We start from the raw sequence: 25,700 nt of genomic DNA, 5'->3' as shown, positions 1-25,700 counted from the left end.
GAATCATTCCTGCCCAAAAGGTGGCGAGTTAGCACTCGGCACAGGGAACGACAGTAGGCACGGTGGCGCTCGCCTGTAATCCCTGACTTCGGAGACTCGAGGCAGGAGGATTGCAGGTTCGCGGCCAGCCTCAGCTACTTAGTGAGGCTCTCAGCAACTTAGTGAGACCCTGTTTCAAAAATAAAATATAAAATAGGTCTGGGAGTATAGCCCGGAGGTAGAAAGCCTCTGGGTTCCACCCCAGTACCACAAAATAAATAAATAAATATAAAAAAAAAGATCTAGGGATGTAGCTCATAGGTAGAATGAATGCCCGAAGAATTCAACCTCAGTAAAATAAGTAAATAAATAAGCCAGGCATGGTGATACATGCTTGTAATCCCAGTACTTGGGAGGCTGAGACAGGAGGATCGCGCAGGTTCGAAGCCAGCCTCAGCTGCTTAGTGAGACTGTCAACAACTTAGCGAGACCCTGTTTCCAAATAAAATATAAAATAGGTCTGGGAGTGTAGCCTGGAGGTAGAAAGCCTCTGGGTTCCACCCCAGTACCACACACACACACACACACACACACACACACACACACACACGCGCGCGCGCCAGCCATGGCGGCACACACTTGTAATCCCAGCGTTTGGGAGGCTGGAACAGGAGGATCACGGTTCACGGCCAGCCTCAGCTACTTAGTGAGGCCCTTTGCAACTCAGTGAGACCTTGCTTCAACATAAGGAACAGAAAAGAGGGCTTAGGGTGTAGCTCACAGGTAGAATTCTCCTGGGTTCCATTCCCAGTAACACAATATAAAAAAAAAGAGAGAGGGATTCACCAAATGAAAAAAAAAGAGAGTCTCACTAAGCTGCTGAGGCTGGCCTGGGATCTGCACTCCTCCTGTCGGCCTCCCAAGCATCGACCACTGTCCTCGGCTCACCCACCTTTTGTGTGTATGGGGGGGGGGGCTTGGGGATGAAACCAAGGGTTGTTCTACGCCTTGTGAGGCACAAGACACATCCTCGGCTCCTTTGGTTTCGTTTGATGGGGCTGGGGCTTGAACCCAGAGGCAGTCCACCTCCTAGCTACGACCCTCAGCCCTATGTATTTATTTATTGCAGTACTGGGGAAAGAACCCAGGGACATTCTACCTCCAAGCTACGCCCCAGACCTATTTGTTATTCTTTCTTCCTTTGTTCCTTCCTTCCTTCTTTTCTTTCTTTCTTTTGCAGGTCTGGGGATAGAACCCAGGGGCATTCGACCTCCGAGCTATACCCCCTGCCCTATTTTTTATTCTTTATTTTGAAACGGGTCTCACTGAGTTGCAAAGGGCCTAAGTAGCTGAGGCTGGCCGCAAACCGCAATCCTGTCTCAGCCTCCCAAATGCTGGGATGACAAGCGTGCTCCACCATGCCCGGCCCTATTTTATTTATTTGGAAACAGATTCTCACTAGGTTGCTGACAGCCTCACTAAACTGCTGAGACTGGCTCTGAACCTGGAATTCTCCTGTCTCAACCTCCGATGTATTAGGATTACAGGTGTGCACCACAGCACCCAGCTTCTCTTTTATTTTGTGGTACTGGGAATTGAACCCAGGGGTATTCTCTTAGCTACACCTCTAGCCTTTGCTATTTTTATTTTTATTTGGCAGTACTGGGGATGGAGCCCAGAGGCATTCTACCTCCAAGCTACACCTCCAGTCCTATTTTTTATTCTTTATTTTAAAACAGGGTCTCACTGAGTTTCAGAGGGCCTCACTAAGTGGCTGAGCCTGTCCACAAACTGCGATCCTCCTGTCTCGGCCTCCTGAATGCCGGGATGACAAGTGCGCCCCAGCTTTTCTATTTTTATTTTGATACATGATCTCAGTGGTGATGGCCTAAGTTGCTGATTCTGCCTCAAACCTGCGATCCTCCTTTCTCAGCTTCCCAAGCACTGGGATTGCAGGTGTGCATCACGAAGCAGAGCTCTTCTGTCCACGTTAACTGGTTATTCATTCCGCGCACCTGCGTGTGTGCGTGCGTGTACACGCACGCACAAGTCTGTATATGCTGATCCATCTTTCATGCTCCACTGGAGTGACAGGAGTCGGGTCACAGATTTGAGTGGTACTGGTCGTGGTCCATTAATATAATAACTTGTGGTAATCATATTCCTTAGAAACGGAGCTGGCCGGGCGTGGTGGCACACACTTGTAATCCCAGCGCTTGGGAGGCTGAGAGAGGTGATCGCACAGGTTCGAAGCCAGCCTCAGCTTAGTGAGGCTCTCAGCAACCTAGACCCTGTTTCCAAATAAAATATAAAATAGGTCTGGGAGTTTAACCCAGAGGTAGAAAGCCCCTTGGTTCCATCTCCAGTACCAAAAAGAGAGAGAAACGGAGCTGATTTTCTCATCACCAAGAGATGGCGCCATTGTCCCAGAACTAGTCAACTAAAAGGAAAACTGTCCTAAAGGGCTGGCTGCTGTGGGCGAGACGGTCTCTTTGGGGTCTCTTTTTTTTTTTTTTTTTTTTTGCGGGTCTGGGGATGGAACCCAGGGGCATTTGACCTCCGGGCTCCACCCCCTGCCCTATTTTTTATTCTTTATTTTGAAACTGGGTCTCACTGAGTTGCAGAGGGCCTAAGTAGCTAAGGCTTTCCACGAACCGCGATCCTCCAGGTCTCAGCCTCCCGAATGCTGGGATGACAAGCGTGCGCCACCACGCCCGGCTCTCTTTGGGGCCTCTTACCCAGCCAGACTCTTTGGGGAGCGAAGCCACACCAGTGAGGGCGTGCATGAGAAATGCCCACATGGAGGGACACCTCCTGGCCTTCCCTTTGTCTGCAATATCCATTCTCTCTAAATTCCCAGTGAATGAAGGGTCCCATTTTTTTGTGTGTGTGTGGGTATTATTTTGCAGATCTGGGAATGGAACCCAGGGGCATTGGGCATTCCACCTCCAAGCTACTCCCCCAGACCTATTTTTCTGTGTGTGTGTGTGTGTGTGTGTGTGTGTGTGTGTGGTACTGAGGCTGGAACCCAGGGGCTTTTCTACCTCCGGGATATACTCCGAGACCTATTTTATATTTGGAAACGGGGTCTAAGTTGCTGAGAGCCTAAGTAGCTGAGGCTGTCCTCGAACCATGATCCTCTTGTCTCAGCCTCCGGAATTCTGGGATTCCAAGTGTGTGCCACCACGCCCAGCTCAGCCTCAGCATTTTAGCTTAGACCCTCAGTGACTTACTGACACTCTTTCAAAATAAAAAGGACTGGGGATTAGGGTTGGAGGTGGAATGGTCCTGGGTTCAATCCCCAGTGCCACACACCTAATAATAATAATTAATAATAATAATAATGAGGAGCAGAAGGAGCAGGAGGAAGAGGAGGAGGAGGAAGGACCCGGCTGACAAGTTGATTTTATTTTATTATTATTTTTTTTTTGCAGGTCTGGGGATGGAACCCAGGGGCATTTGACCTCCGAGGTACACCCCCTTCCCTTTTTATTCTTTATTTTGAAACCGGGTCTCACTGAGTTGCAGAGGGCCTAAGTAGCTGAGGCTGTCCGCGAACCGCGATCCTCCAGGTCTCAGACTCCCGAATGCTGGGATTACAGTGTGCGCCACCACACCCGGCTTGATTTTATCTTTTTATTTTTTTTTGCAGGTCTGGGGGTGGAACCCAAGGGCATTCGACATCGGAGCTACACCTCCTGCCCTATTTTTTTATTCTTTATTTTGAAACCGGGTCTCACTGAGTTGCAAAGAGCCTTGCTAAGTAGCCGAGGCTGTCCGCGAACCGCGATCCTCCCGTCTCAGCCTCCCGAATGCCGGGATGACAAGCGTGCGCCACCATGCCCGGCTGACAAATTGATTTTAAAGGAAAAGGGAGAAGCTATTCCAAGACAGGAGAGAGTTTTCCAGAGAGAGGACACAGAAAGAGCCGGCGCAGGAGATGGGAAAGTGCCAGGATTGCTTGCAGTGCTGGAGGGGGATTGAAAGGGAGATGGCTGGGTGTAACTGCGGGCGGTGGGACCTCGGGGTCCCCAGCAAGGATTTGGTTTATGGGAAGGTGTAGTTTTCTTAGGGAAGGGAGAAGGGTCTCTACCACCGTGAGGTCAGTCAGGTTCGGCGGGTGCGCAGCGGCTCAGCAGCACCTGCTTTAGGGTGCTGGCCACGGAGCGGTCCTTGAGGAGCCACTGACAGCGCGACTTCAGCACACTGGACAGCGGCCGCTGCCGGGAACCCAGAGGCCAGGCTGCCCTGGGCGGAGCCTGCAAAGCGGCTATTAGAGCATCGTGACCTCCTGCGCCTCAAGCCCAGGGGCGCCAGGTTTGAGTGTTCTGCTAGGAAAAGCTCGGGCTAAGCACCGCGGTTTTGCCAAGGGGCAGTGCCCAAGAAAGTGATATATTAGAAATTGTTTGCTGGGTGTGGTGGCACACGCTTGTAATCCCAGTATTCAGGAGGCTGGGCCAGGAGGATCAGGTTCGCGGACAGCCTCAGCTACCTAGTGAGGCCCTCAACTTAGTGAGACCCTGTTTCAAAATAAAAGAATATAAAATAGGGTTGGAGCGTAGTTTGGACAAAGAATGTCCCTGATTTCAATCCCCAGTACTGCAAATTAAGCAAAAATGTATTTTTGTGTGTGGGCATCATGTGGTGGAGGGGTTAGGGAAGAGACTGAAACTCGGGATTCAAGCTGAAGTATTACTACTCTTACACCCTCCATGCTTTTGGACTTTAAACCCAGGGGCAAGCCGGGCGTGGTGGGCACGCTTGTACTCCCCACGCTTAGGAGGCTGAGACAGGAGGATCGCGCAGGTTTCCACAAACAAAAGAGATGACTGCTCAAGGCATCGAGCTGGATGCACAGGGCTGTGACTCCTGGGGTGGTCGGCCACTCTGGAGCAGAGCTTGTTGACTGGACCTGGGAGGGGCAGTAGGCCCCTCTGGGTGGCCTGCCTGAGTGAGCCGAGGGCCGGAAGGGGGGTTTTCAGAAGCTGTGTGCTTCTGAAAGAAGCACAAGAGCAGAATGTACCAAGAGCAGAATGATCAGGGTAGGGCAGAGATCCCCAGACCTTGCTGAACACATGTGGGCCACTGTGTCTGGGCGCTGGTCCAGACAGCCCGGAGCATTACTGATGTCAAGTCAGGAGGGCGCCCCTCGGTGAGGAGTGCAGCACAGGTGCTAGCTCTTAGGAGGTGCTGGAGACCCCTGGGCAGGCAGACCACCACCCTGCGCATCTTCCACAGCAGGTGGGGGCGAAGTCTGGGCCACTGTCCTTCAGTTGTTCCTCCCTGGCCCTTCAAGAACTTGAGGCTTTCTTTCTTTCTTTCTTTCTTTTTTTTTTTTTTTTTTTTTTTGGTGGTACTGGGGTTCCTGGAAGCCCTTCTACCCCCGGGCTACACTCCCAGACGTATTTTCTATTTTTATCTGGAAAAAGGGTCTCTTAAACCAGCGTGGCTGGCTTTGAACCTGAGCACTCCTCCTGTCTCGGGGGGGGGGGGGTATTACAAGCGTGCGCCACCACACCCAGCAATATGTGGCTTTTAAATCTTCTAGTCTCAGCCGGGTGTGGTGTGACACACGCTTGTAATCCCAGCACTTGAGAGGCTGAGAAAGGAGACTCGCACAGGTTCGAAGCCAGCCTCAGCTACTTAGTGAGGCTCTCAGTGAGACAGTATAAAAATAAACAGTATAAAAATAGACAGTATTCAAATAAAGTATAAAATAGGTCTAGGAATATAGCTCCGAGGTAGGAAAGGCCCTGGGTTGCACCCCCAGTACCACAAAATAAATAAAACATCTTCTAGAATTTCGGCACCTTTCCCTCACCAAGCCCAGGGGACTCTGTCACCTTAAACCATTCTGGCATGTGTAAGGACCCACCATACTGCAGAGACCAAAGCAAACCCTGGTTTGGTGGCACCCTCTTCCCCGTACTTGGGAGCCCGAGACATGAAGCACAGGTTCAAGGCCAGCCTCAGCAACTTAGTAAGACCGTTTCAAAGTAAAGACTAAAGCCGGGCATGTTGGCACACACTCGTCACCCAGTACTTGGGAGGCTGAGGAGAATGGCCTCAGCAAGTAGGGAAACTCTCAACCCCAGAGCCTGTTTCCAAATAAAAATTGGGGGATGTAGCTGGGATGTAAAATGACCCTGGGCTCAATCCCCAGTGTGTGCGTATGTACGTACATACGCGCGCGCGCGCGCGCACACACACACACACACACACACACACACACACACACACACACGGTATAGCTTGGAGGCAGAATTCCTCTAGGTTCAACTTCCAGTTTAAAAAAAAAAAATCTGGGTGTGATGGTGCTCGCTTGTAATCCCTGAGCTTAGGAGGTGGAGACAAGAGGGTCGTGCTTAAGAGACCCTGTTTCCAAATAAAAATATAAAAAATAGGTCTGGGAGTGTAGCCTGGAGGTAGAAGGGCTTCCAGGAACCCCTGTACAAAAAAAAAAAAAAAAAAAAAAAAAAAACAAAAAACCCAGACATGGTAGCACACACTTGTAATCCCAGTACTTGGGAGGCTGGGACAGGAGGCTCAAAGCCAGCCTCAGGTACTTAGTGAGGCTCTCAACAACCTAGTGAGACCCTGTTTAGGTCTGAGAGTGTAGAGCCCAGAGATAGAACGCCCTGGGTTCCATCCTTAGCACCACAAAAGAATAAAAAGATCCAAATGAGAAACCAGTGTGAAGGTCAGCTCAACACTCCAGATCAGAGCCCCAGCTGGTGTCCAAGGCTTTCTCGCCTCACCCACAGCCCTGAGGCCAACAGCCAAAGGGCGGCTCTGGGGCACCACGGCCAGCCTGGGCTTTGCTGCACGCCTCGCGCTCAGTGCTCCTCTCACCCAGAAGTCAACTTCCACACAGGGTCTGCCATCCCACACCACCCCTCCTGCCTCGCGAAGGGACGGGACTGCCTCAGATTCCTGAGGACCTGACACCTCTGAGCCAATAACCACATCGTGAGTGAACGAGGACCAACACATCAGGTCTGTTTATTCTGGGAAGGATTGGGGGCACCTGAGCCCCTCTCCGCCCAGCCAGGTGTCCCGCTTCACTGCCCTGGATGGTGTCCGGAGCTCCGTGCGTAGTGCAAGGCCAGGGTCACGTTCACACAGTCCTGAATGCAGAGGCTGAGGCGGGAGCGGCGGGGGCCGGGCCTGGGAGACACACAGCCAGCTCTGAGCAGCACAGGCCTTGTGGATGCAGGAGCAGGGCCAGCAGCTGAAGAAACTCACTGGCAGAGGGTGGGTCAGGCAGGGGAGTCGGGTGGGCAGTGACTCCCAGGACAGACTGGATCGCAGGGCAGAGGCAGAGGGCCCCAGGGGTGCCGCCCACCGGGTGGCGCCACCCTCGACCTTCCGGCGTGCAGCTCGGGCTTCCCCATCAGCCCCAGCACTCCGCCAGCCCGAGGATCAGTCCAAACTCCCCGCAAGGCCCTGGCCCTCCCTGCACGCGCACGTGGCCCTCTCCATCCTTCCTGAGGCATCCTGAACCTTCTGGTGGTGGGTGCCTCGACCCCCGCCCTGAGCGCCAAGCCTCAACACCAACGACCTCATCCTAACGTAGTATGCCTGAGCAACGAGCCTGCTGGACTTGCTGGTGACCACCCGAAGGAGGCAGGTGCAGGCCGCACCGCCTGGGGCGGGTCGCCTAGGAACCGTGCCATCAGAAACTGCTTTGGCTGGCTCTGCCGGGTGGAGGCGCTTTCCAGGCCGCCTTCCAGGGGCTCAAGAGCACGAGGCCTGCCTGGAAGTGTCCACTTAATGTGTGGGGTGCCAGGGACAGGCCCTCGTTGTGCTCCCAGAGAAGGCCACATCTTCCTGACGCAGCTCCCACGCTTGCGGGTCCTGGAGGCACCTCTGCAACGTGGAATGAGGCGGCCGAGGGTCGTGACTCCCAGGGTGTGGGTGAGTCCTCACTTCACGGGGTGGTCTGCTGAGAAACTTGAACGTGGCAGACGTCGCTGGCTGTGCCAGAGGCAGAGGTGCTGCCCCCACGGCTCTGCAGGACCCAGCGCCCTCGCTTCAGTACAAAGCGCTGAGAAGTCTCTCACTGTCCGAGCCCTTGGATGGCCGAGGCTGGGGTTGGGATCCGCTCCTGCAGCCTGTGCACCTCGGGGGCCTGGGCTTCTCCAGGGCAACTGCAGTGCTCTGGGCTCAGGGTCACTTCCCGGGCTGGACGGCTTGGTATCGCAAACAGAACCCAGCAGGCGTTCTTTTCCAACGCAGAACCTTTTCTTCCCCCAATCTAGGAGTCAGCCTCCGTCCTCCGGGGGCCACTGCATTTTCTTTGGCTCCAGCGAAGGGTCTGGCTTCCCTCCTGGCGAGCCGCACACACCAGGCCAGGGACACCAGGCCGGCAGCAGCTCCGAGAGCCCGGCAGGCCAGGGCACTGGGGAGGCGCCCACTCCTCCCAGACGCACGCGTGGGGGCTAAGGGCAACTGGAGCTGCCTGGCTGCCTCCCTTCCTCCCCGCCACGGGCAGGATGTGGGCTGGGGAGGCCCCCAGGCAGCTTTTCCACCCACACAGCTCTGTACGAGGCTCAGCAGCACCCTGCCATCTACCCGTGAGGCCAGAGTGCTCCAGCTGGGACTGACGGCCCCCAAATACTGCAGGTTCCTTGGGGAGGACCACTTCTCCGGAAAAGCCAGCTGGCTAAGTATAGGCAACGTTCTACTCTTGCTGTGCGGCACCTTGGGACGCCCCCACCCCACCCCCGCGGTGCGCAGTGGGGTTCCGCTGGCCAGGCCCCACTCCCCCGGCCGGCACTCTTCTAACCAGATGACATGCACTACCAGAGCAGACTGCATTTAAAATGACACCAGGTTCACAGAGAACACAAACGTGCCTGCCTTTCTCAATCTGACCTTAAGTGCTGGCGAGCACATGCCAGGGGCCGCAGCCCCGGAGCTGGCTGCAACGCCAGGTCACCTGGGTCCTGCAGCGGGACCCAGGTGAGCAGGCAGCTAGCTCTCGAGTGGACGGAGCAAAGACACTTGGAGGGCTGGCGCTGCGCACGCTGGCGACCTGCCTGCTTCCTGAGAGCAGGAACGGAGCAGAGCAACCTGCCCGGCACCCGGCTGGAGGGTCAGACACCCAGGCCTGAGACCAGCGCAGTTTTCTTTCTCTTTATTTTTCTACAGTCAGCTGAATTCAGATGTAGTGCCTGAATGAGCCAGACATACAAAAAACCCCACTCTTTCCCACTGGTTTTTAAAATAAAATCTTCACTTATAAAACTGAAACACTAAAGCATTAAAATACAGAAAGCTCATTTAACTCACATCACAAAAGCATCAACAGAGAACGTATCCCTTCCATGACTATGTAAAGACAAACCGGGTCAACACTAACACCAAGTGTAAATAGACAGAGGGATACTGAACGGCAGGAACTCAAAACTCTACCCAGACAAGGTTGTAATGGCAACTAACAAACCATTGAAGACACAGAGTCCCAAACACGGCTAAATATGGGTCACAGCACGGATCCCGGCAGGGACTGCTGCGCCTCACGACGCGGCAACGTGGACGGGTGGGGCGCCTGGAGGGCCGGCTGACACGGAGCTGGGAGGCGTGAAACTGAATCTTCGACGGCATAAACGCAGAGGGCACAGATGAGCAGCCCGGCGGCCTTATCTGTACTGGTAGCTCATGCTGTGGTCTGCGTTTCTGCCGTAGCCGCCCTGTGAGGACTGGTAGGAGCCGGGAGGGCCGCTGTAGTTCTGGCCGGACCCCGGGGAGCTGTAGTTGGACTGTGACGAATAGCCTCCTACAAGAGAGAGCGTGGGTGAGGGCCAGGGCCAGGCTGACCTCCAAGGCTCATGTGTCAGCTGCACTGAGTTCTGTCCCCAGGGGGCAGCCCCTCTGCTCTTAAGTGCCTTTCTCCTATCACTGGGTCTGGCCCTCACCAACACCCTGAAGTGGGGACAGGCACTGTGACCCTGGCCTCCTGGGGTCGCCGGAGCTCAGTACCCCAACCAGAGGTGGCACCCACGATCACCACATGGCTTGACCCTTGACTGTCAGCACCTCTTCAAACAGGTGCCAACACCATGGAGCCTGGCTAGGGCCCCACCCACAGCGCCAGTCCTGCCAGGTCTGAACCCCCCTCCTGTGCCGCCTGCAGCCCTATGCCCACCTTGTTTGCCTTGGTATGAAGAGCCGCCCCCAGAACCTCCGCCGTAGCCCCCATGTGACCCTGGGTTGTAGGATGACCCGCCTGAGCCGTAGCTGTTCCCGCCGCTTCGGCCTCCACTACCACTGTAGTCTAGGGGAGAGAAGACAGTGTGGTTAGGGCCTGGGTGAGTCACGGCTCAGGGGCGAGGCTCTAGCCCTGTCCATCTTGCTTAAATATGGCAGACATTAGCCTCAGAAAGAAGGTCTGAAGCCACCCAAAGCCCTGCCCAGTCACCCTGCCCGCCTAGTGCGCCACCCCGGGCACTGGAGCGTGGGATCCAGCATGGCGGCCTCCCTGGCCCTGCTGGAGCCAGGCTGGGCAGCCCTCTAGGCCCGCGCACACACAGCGCAGTTTCTTTCAAGCGCCCGCCCTGCTCCTGAGTGCTGCTCAGCCCGGCGAGCCGCCGGTGCCGCGAGGCCCCTGGCGCTCACAAAGTAAAGCAGGCACCGGTCCAGGTGTCCCAGACGCCTCGGCCGCGCACTCGCGGGGAGGGGAGGCAAGGTGTGGGGCGCCTGGGCCGTGGGTCTGCGCCTCCCGGAGCTTCATAAGCCCACCCGGGGCCAGCACCTCCCAGTCCCTGGTCAGAGGCCTGGGCGGGCTGGGCGCCTGCCCTCCACCAGGAAGCCAACTCACTGAACTTGCTCTCGTAGCTGTAGTCCGCGCCGCCGCCGCCCCCGGGCGCACTGTAGGAGTTGGCGTAGGAGTAGCTGCCCTGCCCGTGGTTGTAGCCCTTCTGCTTGCCCTGCGGGGGGCCGTAGTTGCTGTACTGACTCTGGTTGTAGGACTGCTGCTGGCCCTGGTGGGACTGGTAGCCCGAGCCGTAGGAGGGCTTCTGCTGGCCCCCGTGCGGCGGCTTCTTCCCGGCATGCTTAGGGGGCACTGGTGAGCTGTAGCTGTCCCCTTGGTAGTAGGAGCTGTAGCCGGAGGAGCCACCACCGCCCCCGCCGCCGCCACCACCAGCATTCCCAGAATGCCCTCCGTTGCTGTAGAATTGACCTAAACAGGGAGGCAGCGGGTCAGGAGAGGAAACGGAAGGGCAAGGGGGCGTGGAGGGGAGGAAGGAGGCAGCCACGGGCCCTGAAGGCTGACCCACTACTCGATGCCCAGTGGCAGCGAGGCAGAGGACGGAGAACTCGGCGCTGCTGAGCGACGCAGCCTGTTTGGGCCGGCCCTGCCCAGCCCAGCCGTCAGCTCCACTCACCCATCGGCTGGTGACAACAAAGGGTCTTTGCCAAGCAGCGATGTCAACATCACAATGAGATGGGCTCCGAGTGCAGATGACATTCAGGACTGACGGACACCCAGATGTCCCCAACAGTGACAGGAAAGCAAAGCCCCAGAGAAGCAGCGAGCCACCCCACCTCCTCCCCTCTGTGCTGGGAACAGACTCAGGAAGCACAGGGTGGGGAACCCCAGGAGTGCCTACAAGGAGGCCCCAAGACCACCGTCACTCTGGAAGACGGAGTGGTCCCAGACGGTTCTTAAAAAGCAAACGGAGACCAGCTCCTGTATGCACACGGCTCAACAGAGTGCAGCTCCAGCCTCAAGGGGAGGCTGGCTGCGGCCGTGACCCATGCCCCGCAGGGCCTGCAGCTAGGCCTCAGAGGACTGAGGAGCTGCCATTTGCTCAGGCTCAAGGCCAATGGCCCTGCTTCTGGTACTGAGCGTCAGACAGAGCCACAGGGGCTGGGCTAGGGAACCATCACCCCAGCTCTACAAGGCCACCCCACAATCGCCATGTGGGAAGGTGGCCGCGGCTGGCAGTCCAGGAGGCCAGGGTGTGGGGGCACCTCTCCAGCCCCTCCCGGCCTTCCCTAAGACTCAGTGGGGGCTCCAGGGCTCTCGGGCAAGGTAAACCTGAGCACACAGGCACCTACGCCTGCAGACAGCAAGGGCATCTGCCCCAGCAGGCTCTGGCTGTGTGGGGAAAAAAGAGGACGATTCCACAGAGCCTGCCCTCCTTTCCAAGTGAAACTCTGGGGCAACTACGTGGGGATTGTCACCCGTCCAGGCCCTGGACCGCAGGCCCAAGCACGGGGAGATAGGCCGGCTCTGCAGACCCAGCTCTTTCCTAGGCAGCCTCTCCCCCCCGTCACAAAGCCACAACACTGAGGAGGAGGACGTGTCCCACAAAGCAAGAAAGCGAACAGGAGGCGGGTCAGTGAGGGGACCGGGAAGCGCGCCAGCACCGCAGGCACCCCGCCCACATCCTCAGCGCCCTGCACCGAGCGCCCCTCGCCCGCCTGCAGCCGGGAATGAATGAAGACGCAAGTTCCAGGGCTGTTACTTTAACATGTATTGATTAAAAAAAAGGGGGGGGAGGGGGAAGTTTTCAACGTCATTCATTCAAGATAACTATTTCCTGGTATAAAAAGACATTATTCTCAAACAATAACTTTCTAAAAAAAATAATAATACATCATGCAATCCAAGTTTAAAAAGTTTCACTGAATGTTTCAAACCTTGGGGAACAAATCACACAGTAACCTTTTAGACCAGTTTTTGCCTGAACAAACGCAAAATCTTGCAAGTCAACACAGGCAGGATTCACTGCAAAAACAAGTGGTGAGCAGAGCCCAAACCCAGTCCCCAAGGGTGCACGCATCAGCAACGGGGGTCTCAGTGAAGAGCCCAGATGACCTCTTCCCGTGGGAGAGGCACATCTCGGCCTCTGGAGTCTGAGTCTCGTGCCCAGCAGAGATCCAGGAATGTACTAGGCTCTTCTGCTTGATTCCCCGACCCCAGCAGCCCTGGGGTAAAACCCAGGGCTCCTGTGCTAGCCCACACTGACCTACCCCAATCCTCTCCCAATTTTTGGAGAGATAGTGTCTCACGAGGTTGCCCAGGCTGGCCTGAGGCTTAGAATCCTCCTGCCTAGCCTCTCAAGAAGCTGATATTACAGAGGTGAATCACCATGCCCAGCGCGCTTGATTGTTCTTAAAGTCTTAAAAAAAAAAAAAAAAAGACCCCTCTGTATTTGCAACTGTGACCAGGACTTGCAACATTTCATGTTTTCTCCCCTTGAAGCCTGTCTACTTCTTGCACAGGTGATGGAAGCACAGTTTTGATACCTTTGAGAGTTCACTTTCTAGCTAAACCAGCCACAAATCACCGCACCCCAAACAAGAACCCACCAGAGCGCTTACAAAGGCGGAGGAGGTCACTTAGCACAGGGTACAATTCCCCACGTTCCCAATGTTTTACATGATTGTTAAAAGTAAAAGAAGAACAAGTCGGTTGCTCTGGATTCAGAAGTGGTAAAATCGTTTTCATCACTGTCAAAGGCATCAACCAGATTGGGGAGTTGTTAAAAGGTTAAAAATTCATACAAAACCTGCTGTAAATTAAGACAAAGGTAGATTAAAATGTGTCATTATCTGTTTCTTAAATAAAGTAATGCTTTCCATAAAAAGCAAAGGTGGGCTTTTGCCTTGATGCTGAAACGCTGGCTCTAGAATTCTGTGCAAGTCTGCACAAAAAACATTCTCTGAGAAAATTGTTTTCCACTTATTGTGAACTTCAAGTTCAAAGGCAAATCACGATAAAAACTGCCATTGTCTTAAATTGTGCAGGCTAAAGAGTTTCAGACAAGCTGCGGTGGAAAGCCACGGTTGAGAAACCCAGTGAAGCGCAGGGACACAGCACGGACACTTTGGGTTTTGGAGTTGGAGGAAATTGGAGTAAAAAGTTGATTTTGTGTGCAATACTTTTAGACGCTCTAGGAAGACCCAAAATCATGATAGCCGTAGCAGTCTGTGAAAAAGTCACCTACAAAAGGGGGAGACAGAGCAGAGAGAAGAAATTAGAATTCTTTTGAAAAATGGCAGAGTGCCACATTTGAAGTTCATGTTTTAGATTTCTCTGCGCCTGTGACCCCCAGATGAAGGCTCCTTTCTCAAGACAAGGGCGGTGCACTGGCGGGAAGGCTGCGTTTGCAAGACGGGCGCTGCGCACGGCTTAAAGCAGAGAAATGTAAAATCCTCACTTCTAACTCGGAAGGAACCTAAGTGGTGTGCTAGCACTTAAGAACCAGGGGCACGCACTGTGGGACGGGGATTTGAGGGTCGCCTGACCTAATCCCCGCAAAAAGGTGCGGGCGGGCGCTCCCTCTTCAGCCCCAGGGAGGGCTGCGCCAGGCCGCCTGCGCTACCTCGTGCCCACGACTACGCTGCCGCTTCCTCCCACGTGGAGACAGAGAAGCCACACTTACTGTAGCCTGCCGTCGCCGAGTTGCCTCCGTACCCATAGCTCCCGTAGCCGGCGCCTGTAAGACAGCAAAGTTGGGAGCTGGGTGTGGGCCCCCGTGGGCCTCTGGCCACCCCAAGGCCCCGCGTGCACAAGGGACACCGACATGCCCTGGGACCAGGTGGGGTCTGCGGGGACAAGGGCCCTCACCAGCATTCATGTAACCTCCGTGGTTGGCGCCGCCAAATCCTCGCCCTCGCCCGCGGCCCCGGAGGTTGCCTCCACGCCCGCGCCCCCGGATGCTGGCAGGCGGAGGCACCTCGTTGTGCATGGGGCCTCCCATGCCAAAGCCGGGGTTGTGAGGCTGCGGGAGAGAGCAGAGCGCAGTGAGGGCACCGGCCGACCCCAGGCCTCCCCAGGGCTCAAGGGCACTCTCTCACCTTGGCAGCAAATTTCGGGCTGCCTCTGACAGGGACCGGGACTCTCTTTTTCTTGTTGGCATCAAGGGAGAGGGGAGCATCGGGGAAAAGCTTCTCCAGGGCAGCTAGAGCAGCGTATGCCTTTGCTACCTTTTTGTTGGAACCAGCACCTTGAAACTTCTGTCCGTCCACCTCGACCTGGGGACACAGGGGCAAGAGCGAGCGTGACGCCTCCCCCAGCGGGGCCAGCCCAGGGCGCAGCCTCCGGCCGCCGCTCACCTCCATGACGAAGCGCTTGTCGTGGCTGCCGCCCGTCTCAGAGATGAGCTCGTACTTGAGGCCGCGCCTCTTCTCGTTGAGCTCCATCACGGGGTTCTTGCCATGCTTAGTCAAGATCGGCCCCTGCTGTTTTACGTTCTCAGGGAAAACACAAGAGAGAACCGACACACTCAGCTGAGCGCCTTCCAGCCGCAGGGTGGACACGGCAGCACCGGGGCCTCCGCGCCAAGGCCCTGCCGGTGCCCACCGCCTCACACGGGGACACCGAGGCCAGCCCCACGCCCTGTGCCCACCACACGCTCACCTCGGCGGTGCTGTCAGCGAAGGCAGCGCTGGGGTTGGAAATGGCTTCCACCACTGGTGGCGGGGCCATTAGCGGCTTTGTGTCCGACTCCTCGGCCGAGTCATCCCCCTTGCTGGAGTCCCTGCCTTCAGCACCCGTCGGCAAGCCCATGTCCTGTAACACCTGCAGGACGGCCAGAGCCAGTGCCAGTCAAGCGGGCCCCCACTGAGCTGGCCCACAGGTCCTCCTGCACCCACAGGGCACTGGGGCACCCTGAACCAGAAACTAGGAGGGAAGCCAGCCGCCAGCCGCCAGCCACCAGCCACTGTCCCCAGCTGTCACAAAGTCCATGCCCGGCCATGATGGGGGAGCCTCTAAAGGCGTCCTGGCCTGGTGTGATGGCAAAGGTGCAGAAATCTGGTCATCGCAGTGTTTTCCCAGCCTCCCCCAGATGCACACTGCCCCCGAAAAGCACTGGGCAGACAACCCCACAGCCACGTACCTTTACAGCCACATGCAGCTTGGCAGTCTTTTTCGATGGCCCAGAGGCCTCAAACGCACTGCCATCCACCTCCACAGACATGGTGAAGATGGGGGCGTGGACAGGGCCTGTTTGGGAGACCAGCTTGTACTGCAGCCCCGGCTTCAGCTGGTTCAGCCGCATCAAGGCGTTCATAGCTTGGGGGGGCTCGGCCTTCTCCTCTAAGGAGAGACACCAACACTCAGGACGTGGCCTCAACGGGCCACACCAGAGCACTCGCAGGACACGAAGGCCTAGCAACCCGTGCGACCAGACAGTCGCCAGCTGGCCACGTGTCTCCTGTGCCTTTACTCGTTTACACCACTGGAATCAAACCCAGCATCCCCATATGCTGCACTGGCACTGAGCCACGTCTTCGGCCCAATGTATTTACTCACTCACTCACTCACTCACTCATTCACGCACTTTGGTGGTATTGGAGACTGAACCCAGAGGCAGCCTACCTCCAAGCTACATCACCAGCCCTATTTTTCATTTTTTATTTTGAAACAGGATCTACATTGCAGGTAGCCGAGTCTGGCCAAGAACCTGCAATCAATCCTCTCGTCTCAGCCTCCATCAGGGGTTTTAAAGCCTGTACCACCACACCCAGCTTGAGCCCAATTTTCAAGGACTTCTAATAGCTAGGTGTGGTGGGACATGCCTGTAATCCCAGGACATGTGAGTCTAAGACAGGACTGTAGGTTAAAGGCCCCCTTTTATTTTTTTTCTAAATAAAAAGCAAAAGTGGGCTGGGCTTGTAACTAGCAGGTAGAAAGCCCCTGGGTTCAATCCCAGTACTTTCCCTCTCAAAACACACACACACACGGGGAGGGGGGGAGAAAAGGGCTTAAATACCGTGTCCAAGGAAAGTCCAGCCAGCCTAGCACTGTGCCCCACTCAGGGCCTCTTGGCTGAAGCACACCTAGGCTGGAGGCAGCTTTGTCCCAGAGGCACAATCTCACCTTTCTTCTGAAGCTTCTTCTTCTTCTTGCTGGGAGACTTCTCGTCCCCATCCTCCTCCATGGGGCGCTTCATGGGTGTAATGGCGTAGGTGGTGCTGGGAGGGATTTGAACTGAAAGGACACCAGGGAGGGAGCCATGAGCCGTGCAGGCAGCCGCTCTGCGGAGCCCGCGGCAGGCCGGCCAGTGGCGCTTACCGGTGTAATCCACGGGGTTCTCATTCTTCGGCTTCTTGGGCATCTTGGAAGGCAGAGGGTCCATCCCCAGGACTTTATGGAGCTGGCCAAACGCAGCGAGTCGCAGTGCGTGCTGCAGAAGGGGAAGAGGCATCTGACTTGGCTGCCCTGTGCTCGCAGCCAGTGTGTGCGCTCACTAATGCCTTCTGAGGTGGTGCTAGAGCTGGGAGATTGCACATGGTCTCCCTAGGTCAACAAGAGGTCCCCAACAGCCAGGGCAGGGCCTGACTACTCGGGCCTAGCCTTGCTGTGGGGGAGGGCCAGCCTGTGACCACCCCCCTCAAGAGTAATACAGGAGACCCCAACCTGGGGACTGGTTGCCACAGGGAGCCAGGTGGTGGCCCACAGGGAGGCCCGGAGCAGTCTGCACAGCAAAGGCGCCTCCCTGCTGCACTCGGTGTGCAGACACGGCAGGCGGACAGGCTGAGGAGCAGACTATGACCACACGTGGCGCCAGGGAAAGCAGCAGCCCAGGCTGGGGCGCCCTGTATCAAAACGTGCCTTCGCCTCCGGTCCCCGACCTGAGCCTACAATCCAGGGGCTGCCTGAGAAAACCCAGTAATGGAACTGGGAGCCAGTGAGTGCAGACTGGGCACGGGCTCACGTGGCAATGGCGAGCCAGTGAGTGCAGACTGGGCACGGGCTCACGTGGCAATGGCGACGACTATACCTGCGCACTCTGTGTGATATCTTCCCGTTGCTGTCTGTCTAGATGCCCAATAGCATCAGTGGCTTCTTTTTCACAAGGGTCATAAATGCCAGAACCATCTGAAGGCAGGAAACAAGGAAGATATGCAGAGGATTATCTATTAGCATCTCGGAAGAGTGGTGCTGGCTGAGGGACCAGGTGCGTTATCCCCCACGCCCCATCCACACCCAGCTCTGGAAAACCGCCGAGCTCGGTGACCCACTCGGCATCCAGCCCTTGACAGAAATAATGCACATGTGTCTCAGAGTAAGAAAGTCACGTGGGAGTGGGTCACCACTGCCCCCGGATCCGCCCTCTCAATCAAAGTTGCGGAGCGGGCACAGGGCTGGATATGATGGTGCAAGAGGGTAGTCACATGCTTTCGCCCTAGGGGCATGGAGCTGCTGCTGCCCTAACCCAGTCAGTGGACTGCGAGGATGTGGCCTCAGGGCCTGGATCCCTGTCCCCCCTGCACTGGCATAGCACAAGGCCCCAACCTGGCATCACGATGCCGGACGCCAGGCACTCGAGCACTCTCCGCAGGGCCTCGCCGGCGCTCATCGGCCTGTTGGCCGTGCCGATGGACTTCTCGCACAGGAGCTCCAGGGGCTAGAAGGCAAGGGTGATGGTGAGCCACTGCTCCAAGGGCACGGGCAACTTCCCACAGGCCACGCCACGTCGAGCGGGGCAAGGGGCTAAATCACAGCCATCTCGTCTAGTTCCACCAAAGCCACAGACGACACCTGGGGAGGAGCGGGCTGATGCTCCCCATTTCTTTTTTTGTTGTTGCTGAATTGGGACATGAACCCAGAAGCATTCTACCTCCAGTCTACACCATCAGTCTGTTTTTTTTTTTTTTTTAATTTGATCCTAGGGATGGAACCCAGGGGCATTCTACCTCTGAGCTATACCCCTATTTTATTCTTTTATTTTGAAACAGAGTCTCAATAAGTTACTTGGGCTAGGGCTAGCCATGAATCTGCAATCATCCTGTCTCAGTCTCCAAAGTACAGCAATTGTAAGAGTAAGCCCAAGCCGGGCGTGGTGGCGCACGCTCGTCATCCCAGCATTCGGGAGGCTGAGACTGGAGGATCGCGGTTCGCGGACAGCCTCAGCTACTTAGTGAGGCCCTCTGCAACTCAGAGAGACCGTTTCAAAATAAAGAATAAAAAATAGGGCAGGGGGTGTAGCTCGGAGGTCAAATGCCCCTGGGTTACGTCCCCAAAAAAAGAGTTCACCTAGCTCCCAGCCCCCACCTTATTTTCTGTGTTTAAAACAGGGTTCCAGCCAGGCATGGTGGGCACACTTGCAATCCCTGCGATTGGGAGGCGGAGACAGGAGGATCGCAAGCAGATTTGAAGCCAGCCTCACTGGCTTAAGAGACCCTGTTTCCAAATAAAATATAAAAAAGGTCTGAGTGTAGCCCGGAAGTAGAAGGGTTCCATCCCCAGCACCACCAATAAAAATAAATAAATAAATAATAAATAAAATCAGGGTCTCAGGTTGCTGAGGCTGCCCTCGAAACTGCGATACCTGTTCTCAGCCTCCAAAACCCTGGAGATACGGGCCTGAACCACCACAACAGGCTTCCTGTTTTGTTTTTGGAGAAAACCACAGGGTATGGAACTCAAGGCCTTAAACATACTAAGCAAGAGCACTATCGCAATTTTTTTCTTGAAAGGCCAAATATGTGTTGTTTTAGGCTGGTTCAACCAAGAGGCAACATTGAGGATATAATATAGGTGCTTATATTTAAAATGCACCTTGGCCAGGCGTGGTGGGCACCCTTGTAATCCCCGCGCTTGGGAGGCAGAGACAGGAGGATCGCGCAGGTTCAAAGCCAGCCGCACGCGCTGGCTTAGGAGACCCTGTTTCCAAATAAAAATGTAAAAATAGGTCTGGGAGTGTAGCCCGGACGTGGAAGGGCTTCCAGGAACCCCAGTACCACCAAAATAATAATAATAATAATAATAATAATAATAATAATAATAAACAAAAATGCCCCTTGTTAGCTGGGCATGGTGGTACATGCCTGTAATCCCAATACTTGGGTCTCCGAAACAGGAAGATCACAGGTTAAAGGACAGCCTCAGAAAATAGTGACTCTCATAAACCTAGGGAGACTCAGGCTGAGGGTGTAGAGGGTGGAGCTTGAAGGCAGAATGCCTTTGGGTTCAACAAAAAACAAAAAACCCACACGTGGTGGTTCATGCTTGTAATCCCGGCATTGGGGAGGCTGAGACAGGAGGGTCACCGTTCACAGACGCCTCAGCTACTTAGTGAGGCCCTTTGTAACCGAGACCCTGTTACAAAAATAAAAAAAAAAAAATAGGGCTGGGGTATAGCTTGGAGGTAGAATGCCCCTGGGTTCCGTCCTCAGTACCGAGAAAAAAAGAAAAAGAAAAAAAAGCAGCAACTTGTGAATATGTGTGCGATACTGCGGACTGAAGCCAGGGCGTTCACCACCGAGCCAGCTATACCCCCAGTCCTTCTTATTTTGAGACAGGTTCGTACTAAATCGCCCAGGCTGACATCATCCTGTCTCAGAGACCCAATATACTAGGATCACGGGTGTGGGCCACTTGCTTGGCAGAACACGTTAAAAAAAAAAAAAGGACTAGCGGTATAGCTTGGAGGTGATGCCTGTAGTCTCAGCACTTGAGAACAGCCTCAACCATTAGCGACTCTCAGCAACCGAGCAAGGCCCTGCTTCAGAACAAAGGCTGGGGATGTAACTTGCAAGTGGAACGATCCTGGGTTCAACTCCCAACACAATAAACACTGACCCATCAAGCCGGGCGTGGTGGCACGCTTGTCATCCCAGCATTCTCTTGTCATCCCAGCATTCGGGAGGCTGAGACAGGAGGCTGAGACGGGAGGATCGCGGTTCGCGGACAGCCTCAGCTACTTAGGCCCTCTGCAACTCAGTGCGACCCGGTTTCAAAATAAAAAATAAAAAATAGGGCAGGAGGTATAGCTTAGAGGTTGAATGCCCCTAGGTTCCATCCCCAGACTTACAAAATAAATAAATAAATAAATAATACTGACCCATCATCTGCAGTCTGTAACCAGCAGCTAGCTGGCTAGAAATGGCTAATACCCCCAAGTTGCCGCCTGCCAAAGATGGTCTCCACTCTCATTTATTATTTTTTTTTTGTGTGTGTGTGATGCTGGTGAACTACTCTCCAGCCATATTTTATATTCTTTATTTTATTTTTTCCGATACTGGGGGTGGAACCCAGGGGCATTCTACCTCCGAGCTACACACCTAGCCCTACTTTATATTCTTTCTTTATTTTTTTCTGATGGTACTGGGGTTCCTGGAAGCCCTTCTACCTCCGGGCTACCTATTTTATACTTTATTTGGAAACAGGATCTCTTAAGCCAGCGTGACTGGCTTCGAACCTGTGCAATCCTGTCTCTGCCTCCCAAGGGCAGGGATTCCAAGTGTGCACCACCACGCTCGGCTTATATTCTTTATTTTGAAACAGAGTCTCACTGAGTTGCAAAGGGCCTAAGTAGCGGAGGCTGTGTTTGAACCACCATGCTTCTGTCTCGGCCTCAGAATGCTGGGATGACAAGCACACACTCAGCCCGGCTTTATTTTTTAATTTGAAACACTAATTTTAATTTATTTATTTCAATACTGGGGATGAAACCCAGGGGCATTCTACCTCTGAGCCACACCCCCCAACCCTAATTTTTCTTATTTGGAAACAGGGTCTCACTGAGTTGCAAAGGGCCTCACTAAGTAGCTGAGGCTGTCCTCGAACAGTGATCCCCGTCTCAGCCTCCCAAATGCTGGGATTACAAGCGTGTGCCACCGTGCCCGGCTCTCAGACACTCTTTTAAACTAAAAAAAAAAAAAAAATTTAACAATGGTGGAGGTGGAACCCAGGGCCTCGTGCATGCTAGGTTAAGTGTCCGCCACCAAGGCACATGCGAGCTCGTGCGAGGCTCAAGTCACACCCTGCTTGCTGGCCAGGCTCCTGTCTCATGCGTAGCCCTGCACCCTCCAGAGGGCCCTTTCTACCTCTTCTCCTCCGGGCTCTGCCCGCAGCAACTGCAGGACAAGCAGCACTGAACACGGCAGCAGCCAAACCACAGAGGACCACATCTGCCCAGAGCCCACCAGCGTTCGAGCTGAGAAGGCTACTGCAAACCCCACCCCTGCTGGCTACAAGCCCAAGGTGCCTTACCCATCCTCTGAGGGGACCCCAGGTGGGCACACGGGTACACAGATCCCTGAGAACCCGGATGACGATGACGCATGACTTCAGCCCATTGGCTCTGGCCTGAAGAAAGAAAGAACAGGCTCCTTACACGGTGCACCTCTCCTGACACGAGGCACACAGGAACAACACAAGCCTCACGGTGCTGCTTTGCCAAGGGTAAACAGTAAGTGCACGGCTGCCAAGTGTGCGGCCGCGCGGCCGCCGCTCGTACTCCTCGTGCAAAGCAGCAGCAGCCCACGTGCTCGCTCAGCCTTCCTCGGGGCAATCTGTCTCCGTGCACGGTTAGCAGCTGCACACCGCAGGTGCTAAGGTCGGCACAGCTACCGTCAATGTTACAGAAACTTTCTGGTAAACGTTAGCCACGTTAAAACTTAGGAGCTCTCTACCAAAGACAAAGAGAAGAACAAAATGCAAACCTGGAACCACTTGGCGTGTCGGAGGGACGCCAAGGCAGCAAGGCATTTCTGCCTGTCCAGAACGTCCGGGGGGTCGTTGACTGAGAGCGTTTCTATTCATGGGTGGAATAAGAAGACAAGGCACAGTTTGACCAAGGGGTTTCTGTCAGGTGGAGAGGGGACATGGCAGCTTCCTAACGGGCAGCTCAGTCTCCCAGAATCTAAACTCCTCTCCACCCTTGACCAGGGAGGAGAAGCTAAGAGTACAGTGAACTCTGCCCTGAGAGGAAATCAGAAAATGGAGGCCCCTCCAAAAATAACAAATCAAATCAAAGGTGGGAAGTTTTTCTAAAAGGAATAATCCATGGGGAGGGACAAGAGATAGGTGGACCCTATCTTCTAAGAGATGGTTCCCGTGTTTCCTCCCCGTGTATGAGCTATGCTAGAATTTTCAATAGGAAAAACAACAAAAAAGACGGGGGAGTGGAAGGACTCCCTCGCTGCTTCCCACAGGCCGCCCGAGGCACCTGCAGCAGGGGACCGCCTTCGCCCACCAGGTGGGACTGCCAGCCCCAAGCCCTTGACAGAGAGAGTCCTGTTGGTCAAAGGTCCAGCGTCCCTACGTGGAAAGGCGAGAAGGGCTTCGGCTGTTGGCATCAAGTGAGCCAAAGGTCAGCGACAGAACCCCAGCAAGGGCACCGCGTCAGCCTGTGCCGCGGCAGACTGGTGTCGTGTCCGCTCTGCCACCTTCGGGGCCCTGGTGAGCCCGAGGAAGGCGCGGGGCGGCGGTCCGAGGCCAGCTCTAGCTGGACACAGATTCAGCGTCCAAGTGCAAGACTCAGTGGAAAAGGGCGTGCAGTTTACACGTTCCCCACACTGTGCACGGGCAGCCCCGGCCTCTCAGACACTTGAGCTGATAGAAGCGCAAATGGCAGAGGACAGAGGAAGACCCTCCAGCTCTGCTGCGGCACAAGCTGACCTCACGCTCCAACGTGAGGTTCACGCACAAGCCATCTGTGTGTCTTTACAATCAAAGGATTACCGGGGACACGTTTCTAAGGCCAGAGAGTGGCTCAACAGGGTGACCAAATTAATGCTATGTCCAAGACTAATTAAGAGAAACAACACGGTGCCAGCACCTATGAACGTGCCGCTCAATTGCAGAACCACTGCCCAATCTCCCGCGTGCTGGAGGGCCGCGGGAGGCACGGTCGGCACAGGCGAGCCACCTGACAGCTGCACACCCACACAGGAAGGCCACCACTGAATGGCTCCTGTGAGCAGCGAGGGAGCACGCAGTCTTCAAAACCCTGCGGGCCCAGCGCGGCCTCCTACCTCCAGCTAATACTTTCTCCATTTCTTCTCTCACAACAGGGGACGTCAGGTGGATGGTCAGGGACAGCGGAGGCTCTTTTGTATTTTTTATCACAATCGCGGCATCATCCACAGACTGGAGAATTTCGTACTTGTCTTCTGTTACAGTCTGGAAGAGAAACGCAATCTCCTCAAAACTCTCTCCCCTAGGCATCCCACTGCGCTCTGATCGCCTTCACCAACTCCTACAACAGTGACCACTCCCTCCGTCTGCCGTGTGCTAGGTGGACTCCATGGGGTCTCCCTCTGACTGACCAGCTCTCTGGGCATTTGGGGAGACTCCAGATAGGGAATCACTAAATCTACAGCAAGACAAGTTATACACATCAGCACATCAGGAACATTCAAATGTATTTGATTCCCCGGGCGTGGTGGCGCACACTTGTCATCCCCGCGCTTGGGAGGCGGAGACAGGAGGATTGCGCAGGTTCGAAGCCAGCCTCTCAGGCTTAAGAGACCCTGTTTCCAAATAAAAGTATAAAAGTCTGTTTTATAAAAGACCCTGGTTCCAAATAAAAGTATAAAAGTCTGGGAGTGTAGCTCGGAGGTAGAAGGGCTTCCAGGAACCCCAGTTCCATCCCCCCCCCAAAAAAGTATTTTTTTTTTCAGGAGGTATTTTTTTGCTTCAGGAGGTATTTTTTTGCTTCAGGAGGCAGAGACCAGAAGAGTGCAGTTCGCAGATAGCCTTCAGCTCCTCAGTGAGGCCCTTCACAGATGGGTCCCATCCCCAATACTGGAAGGGGGAAAAAAAAAAAAAATCAAGAGCCAGGCAAGGTGGTGCCCACTTGTCATCCTAGCATTTGGGAGGCTGAGACAGAGGATCATGGTTCACCCACAGCCCCAGCTACTTAGTGAGGCCCTCCATAACTTAGTGAGATCCTGTTTCAAATTAAAGAATAAAAATTAGGGGCCGGGTGAGGTGGCACATGCTTGTAATCTCCACGCTTGGGAGGCTGAGACAAGAGGACCATACAGGTTCGAAGCCAGCCTCAGCTACTTAGTGAGGCTCTCAGAAACATAGTGCGACTCTATTTCCAAATAAAATATAAAATAGGTCTGAGAGTATAGCCAGGAGGTAGAAGGCCTCTGGGTTCCATCCCCAGTACCACAAGAAAGAAAGAAAGAAAGAAAGAAAGAAAGAAAGAAAGAAAGAAAGAAAGAAAGAAAGACAGACAGACAGACAGGCAGGCAGGCAGGCAGAGGTGTCACTTGGAGGTCGAATGCACCTGGGCTCCATCCCCAAACCCGCAAAAAGGGGGGGGGGGGCGCTGGGTGTGTGATGGCATATGACTGAGACAGGAGGATTCCAAGTTTGCAGTCAGCCCCAGCAATTTTAGTGAGACTGTTTTCAAATAAAAAATAAAATAGACTGGGGATATAGAAAACCCCTAGGTGTCTAACTCCCAGTACCACATAATAAAAATCAATATGTAAGTAAATAAATAAACAAAAACAGAAAGCTCGTGATAGCACAAGCTAGTAATTCCCGTACTTGGGCGGCTTAAACATGAGGATCAAAGATTCCAGGAAAATGTCAGAAACTTAGGGAGACTGCCCCCCACCCCCCGGTCTGGAACCCAGGGGCATTCTACCTCTAAGCTACAGCCCTGCCCTGTATTTTATTCTTTATTTTGAAACCGGGTCTCACTGAGTTAAAGAAGGCCTCACTAAGTAGCTGAGGCTGTCCGCGAACCGTGATCCTCCTGGTTTCAGCCTCCCAAATGCTGGGATGACAAGCGTGCGCCACCACGCCTGGCTTCTTTTATTTTTTTTGATGATGGAACCCAGGGGCCCCACTGAGTTACACCTCCTAACCCCTATTTTTTATTATTTATTGTGGAACTGGGGATGAAACTCAGGCATTCTATCTCAGAGCTACAGCACCAGCCTTATTTTTAATTTTTATTTTGGAACAGGGTCTGAATTGCAAAGCCCTCACTAAGTAGCTGAGGCTG

General features: G+C 54.5%; 1 protein-coding gene across 1 annotated transcript in view; it reads right to left on the bottom strand.

Moving 5' to 3' along the window:
• Positions 1-9,623: 9,623 nt before the first annotated feature.
• ILF3 (interleukin enhancer binding factor 3) overlaps positions 9,624-25,700 on the bottom strand; it is a gene marked incomplete at both ends in the record, with an annotated part of 35,971 nt that continues 19,894 nt past the window's right edge. The window contains 16 exons of the mRNA XM_080715522.1: positions 9,624-9,760; positions 10,130-10,258; positions 10,802-11,164; positions 14,379-14,432; positions 14,564-14,717; positions 14,794-14,970; positions 15,052-15,189; positions 15,356-15,517; positions 15,837-16,036; positions 16,820-16,930; positions 17,015-17,126; positions 17,724-17,821; positions 18,239-18,350; positions 21,941-22,036; positions 22,393-22,484; positions 23,707-23,854. Of these exons, the coding sequence (XP_080571648.1) occupies positions 9,624-9,760; positions 10,130-10,258; positions 10,802-11,164; positions 14,379-14,432; positions 14,564-14,717; positions 14,794-14,970; positions 15,052-15,189; positions 15,356-15,517; positions 15,837-16,036; positions 16,820-16,930; positions 17,015-17,126; positions 17,724-17,821; positions 18,239-18,350; positions 21,941-22,036; positions 22,393-22,484; positions 23,707-23,854 (2,283 nt within the window). The remainder of the gene's footprint in view (positions 9,761-10,129; positions 10,259-10,801; positions 11,165-14,378; positions 14,433-14,563; positions 14,718-14,793; positions 14,971-15,051; positions 15,190-15,355; positions 15,518-15,836; positions 16,037-16,819; positions 16,931-17,014; positions 17,127-17,723; positions 17,822-18,238; positions 18,351-21,940; positions 22,037-22,392; positions 22,485-23,706; positions 23,855-25,700) is intronic.

Source organism: Muscardinus avellanarius (assembly GCF_963383645.1).
Source record: "Muscardinus avellanarius genome assembly, chromosome: 18".
Classification (NCBI taxonomy): Eukaryota; Metazoa; Chordata; class Mammalia; order Rodentia; family Gliridae; genus Muscardinus; species Muscardinus avellanarius.
This window is presented reverse-complemented; position numbering and strand designations above follow the sequence as displayed.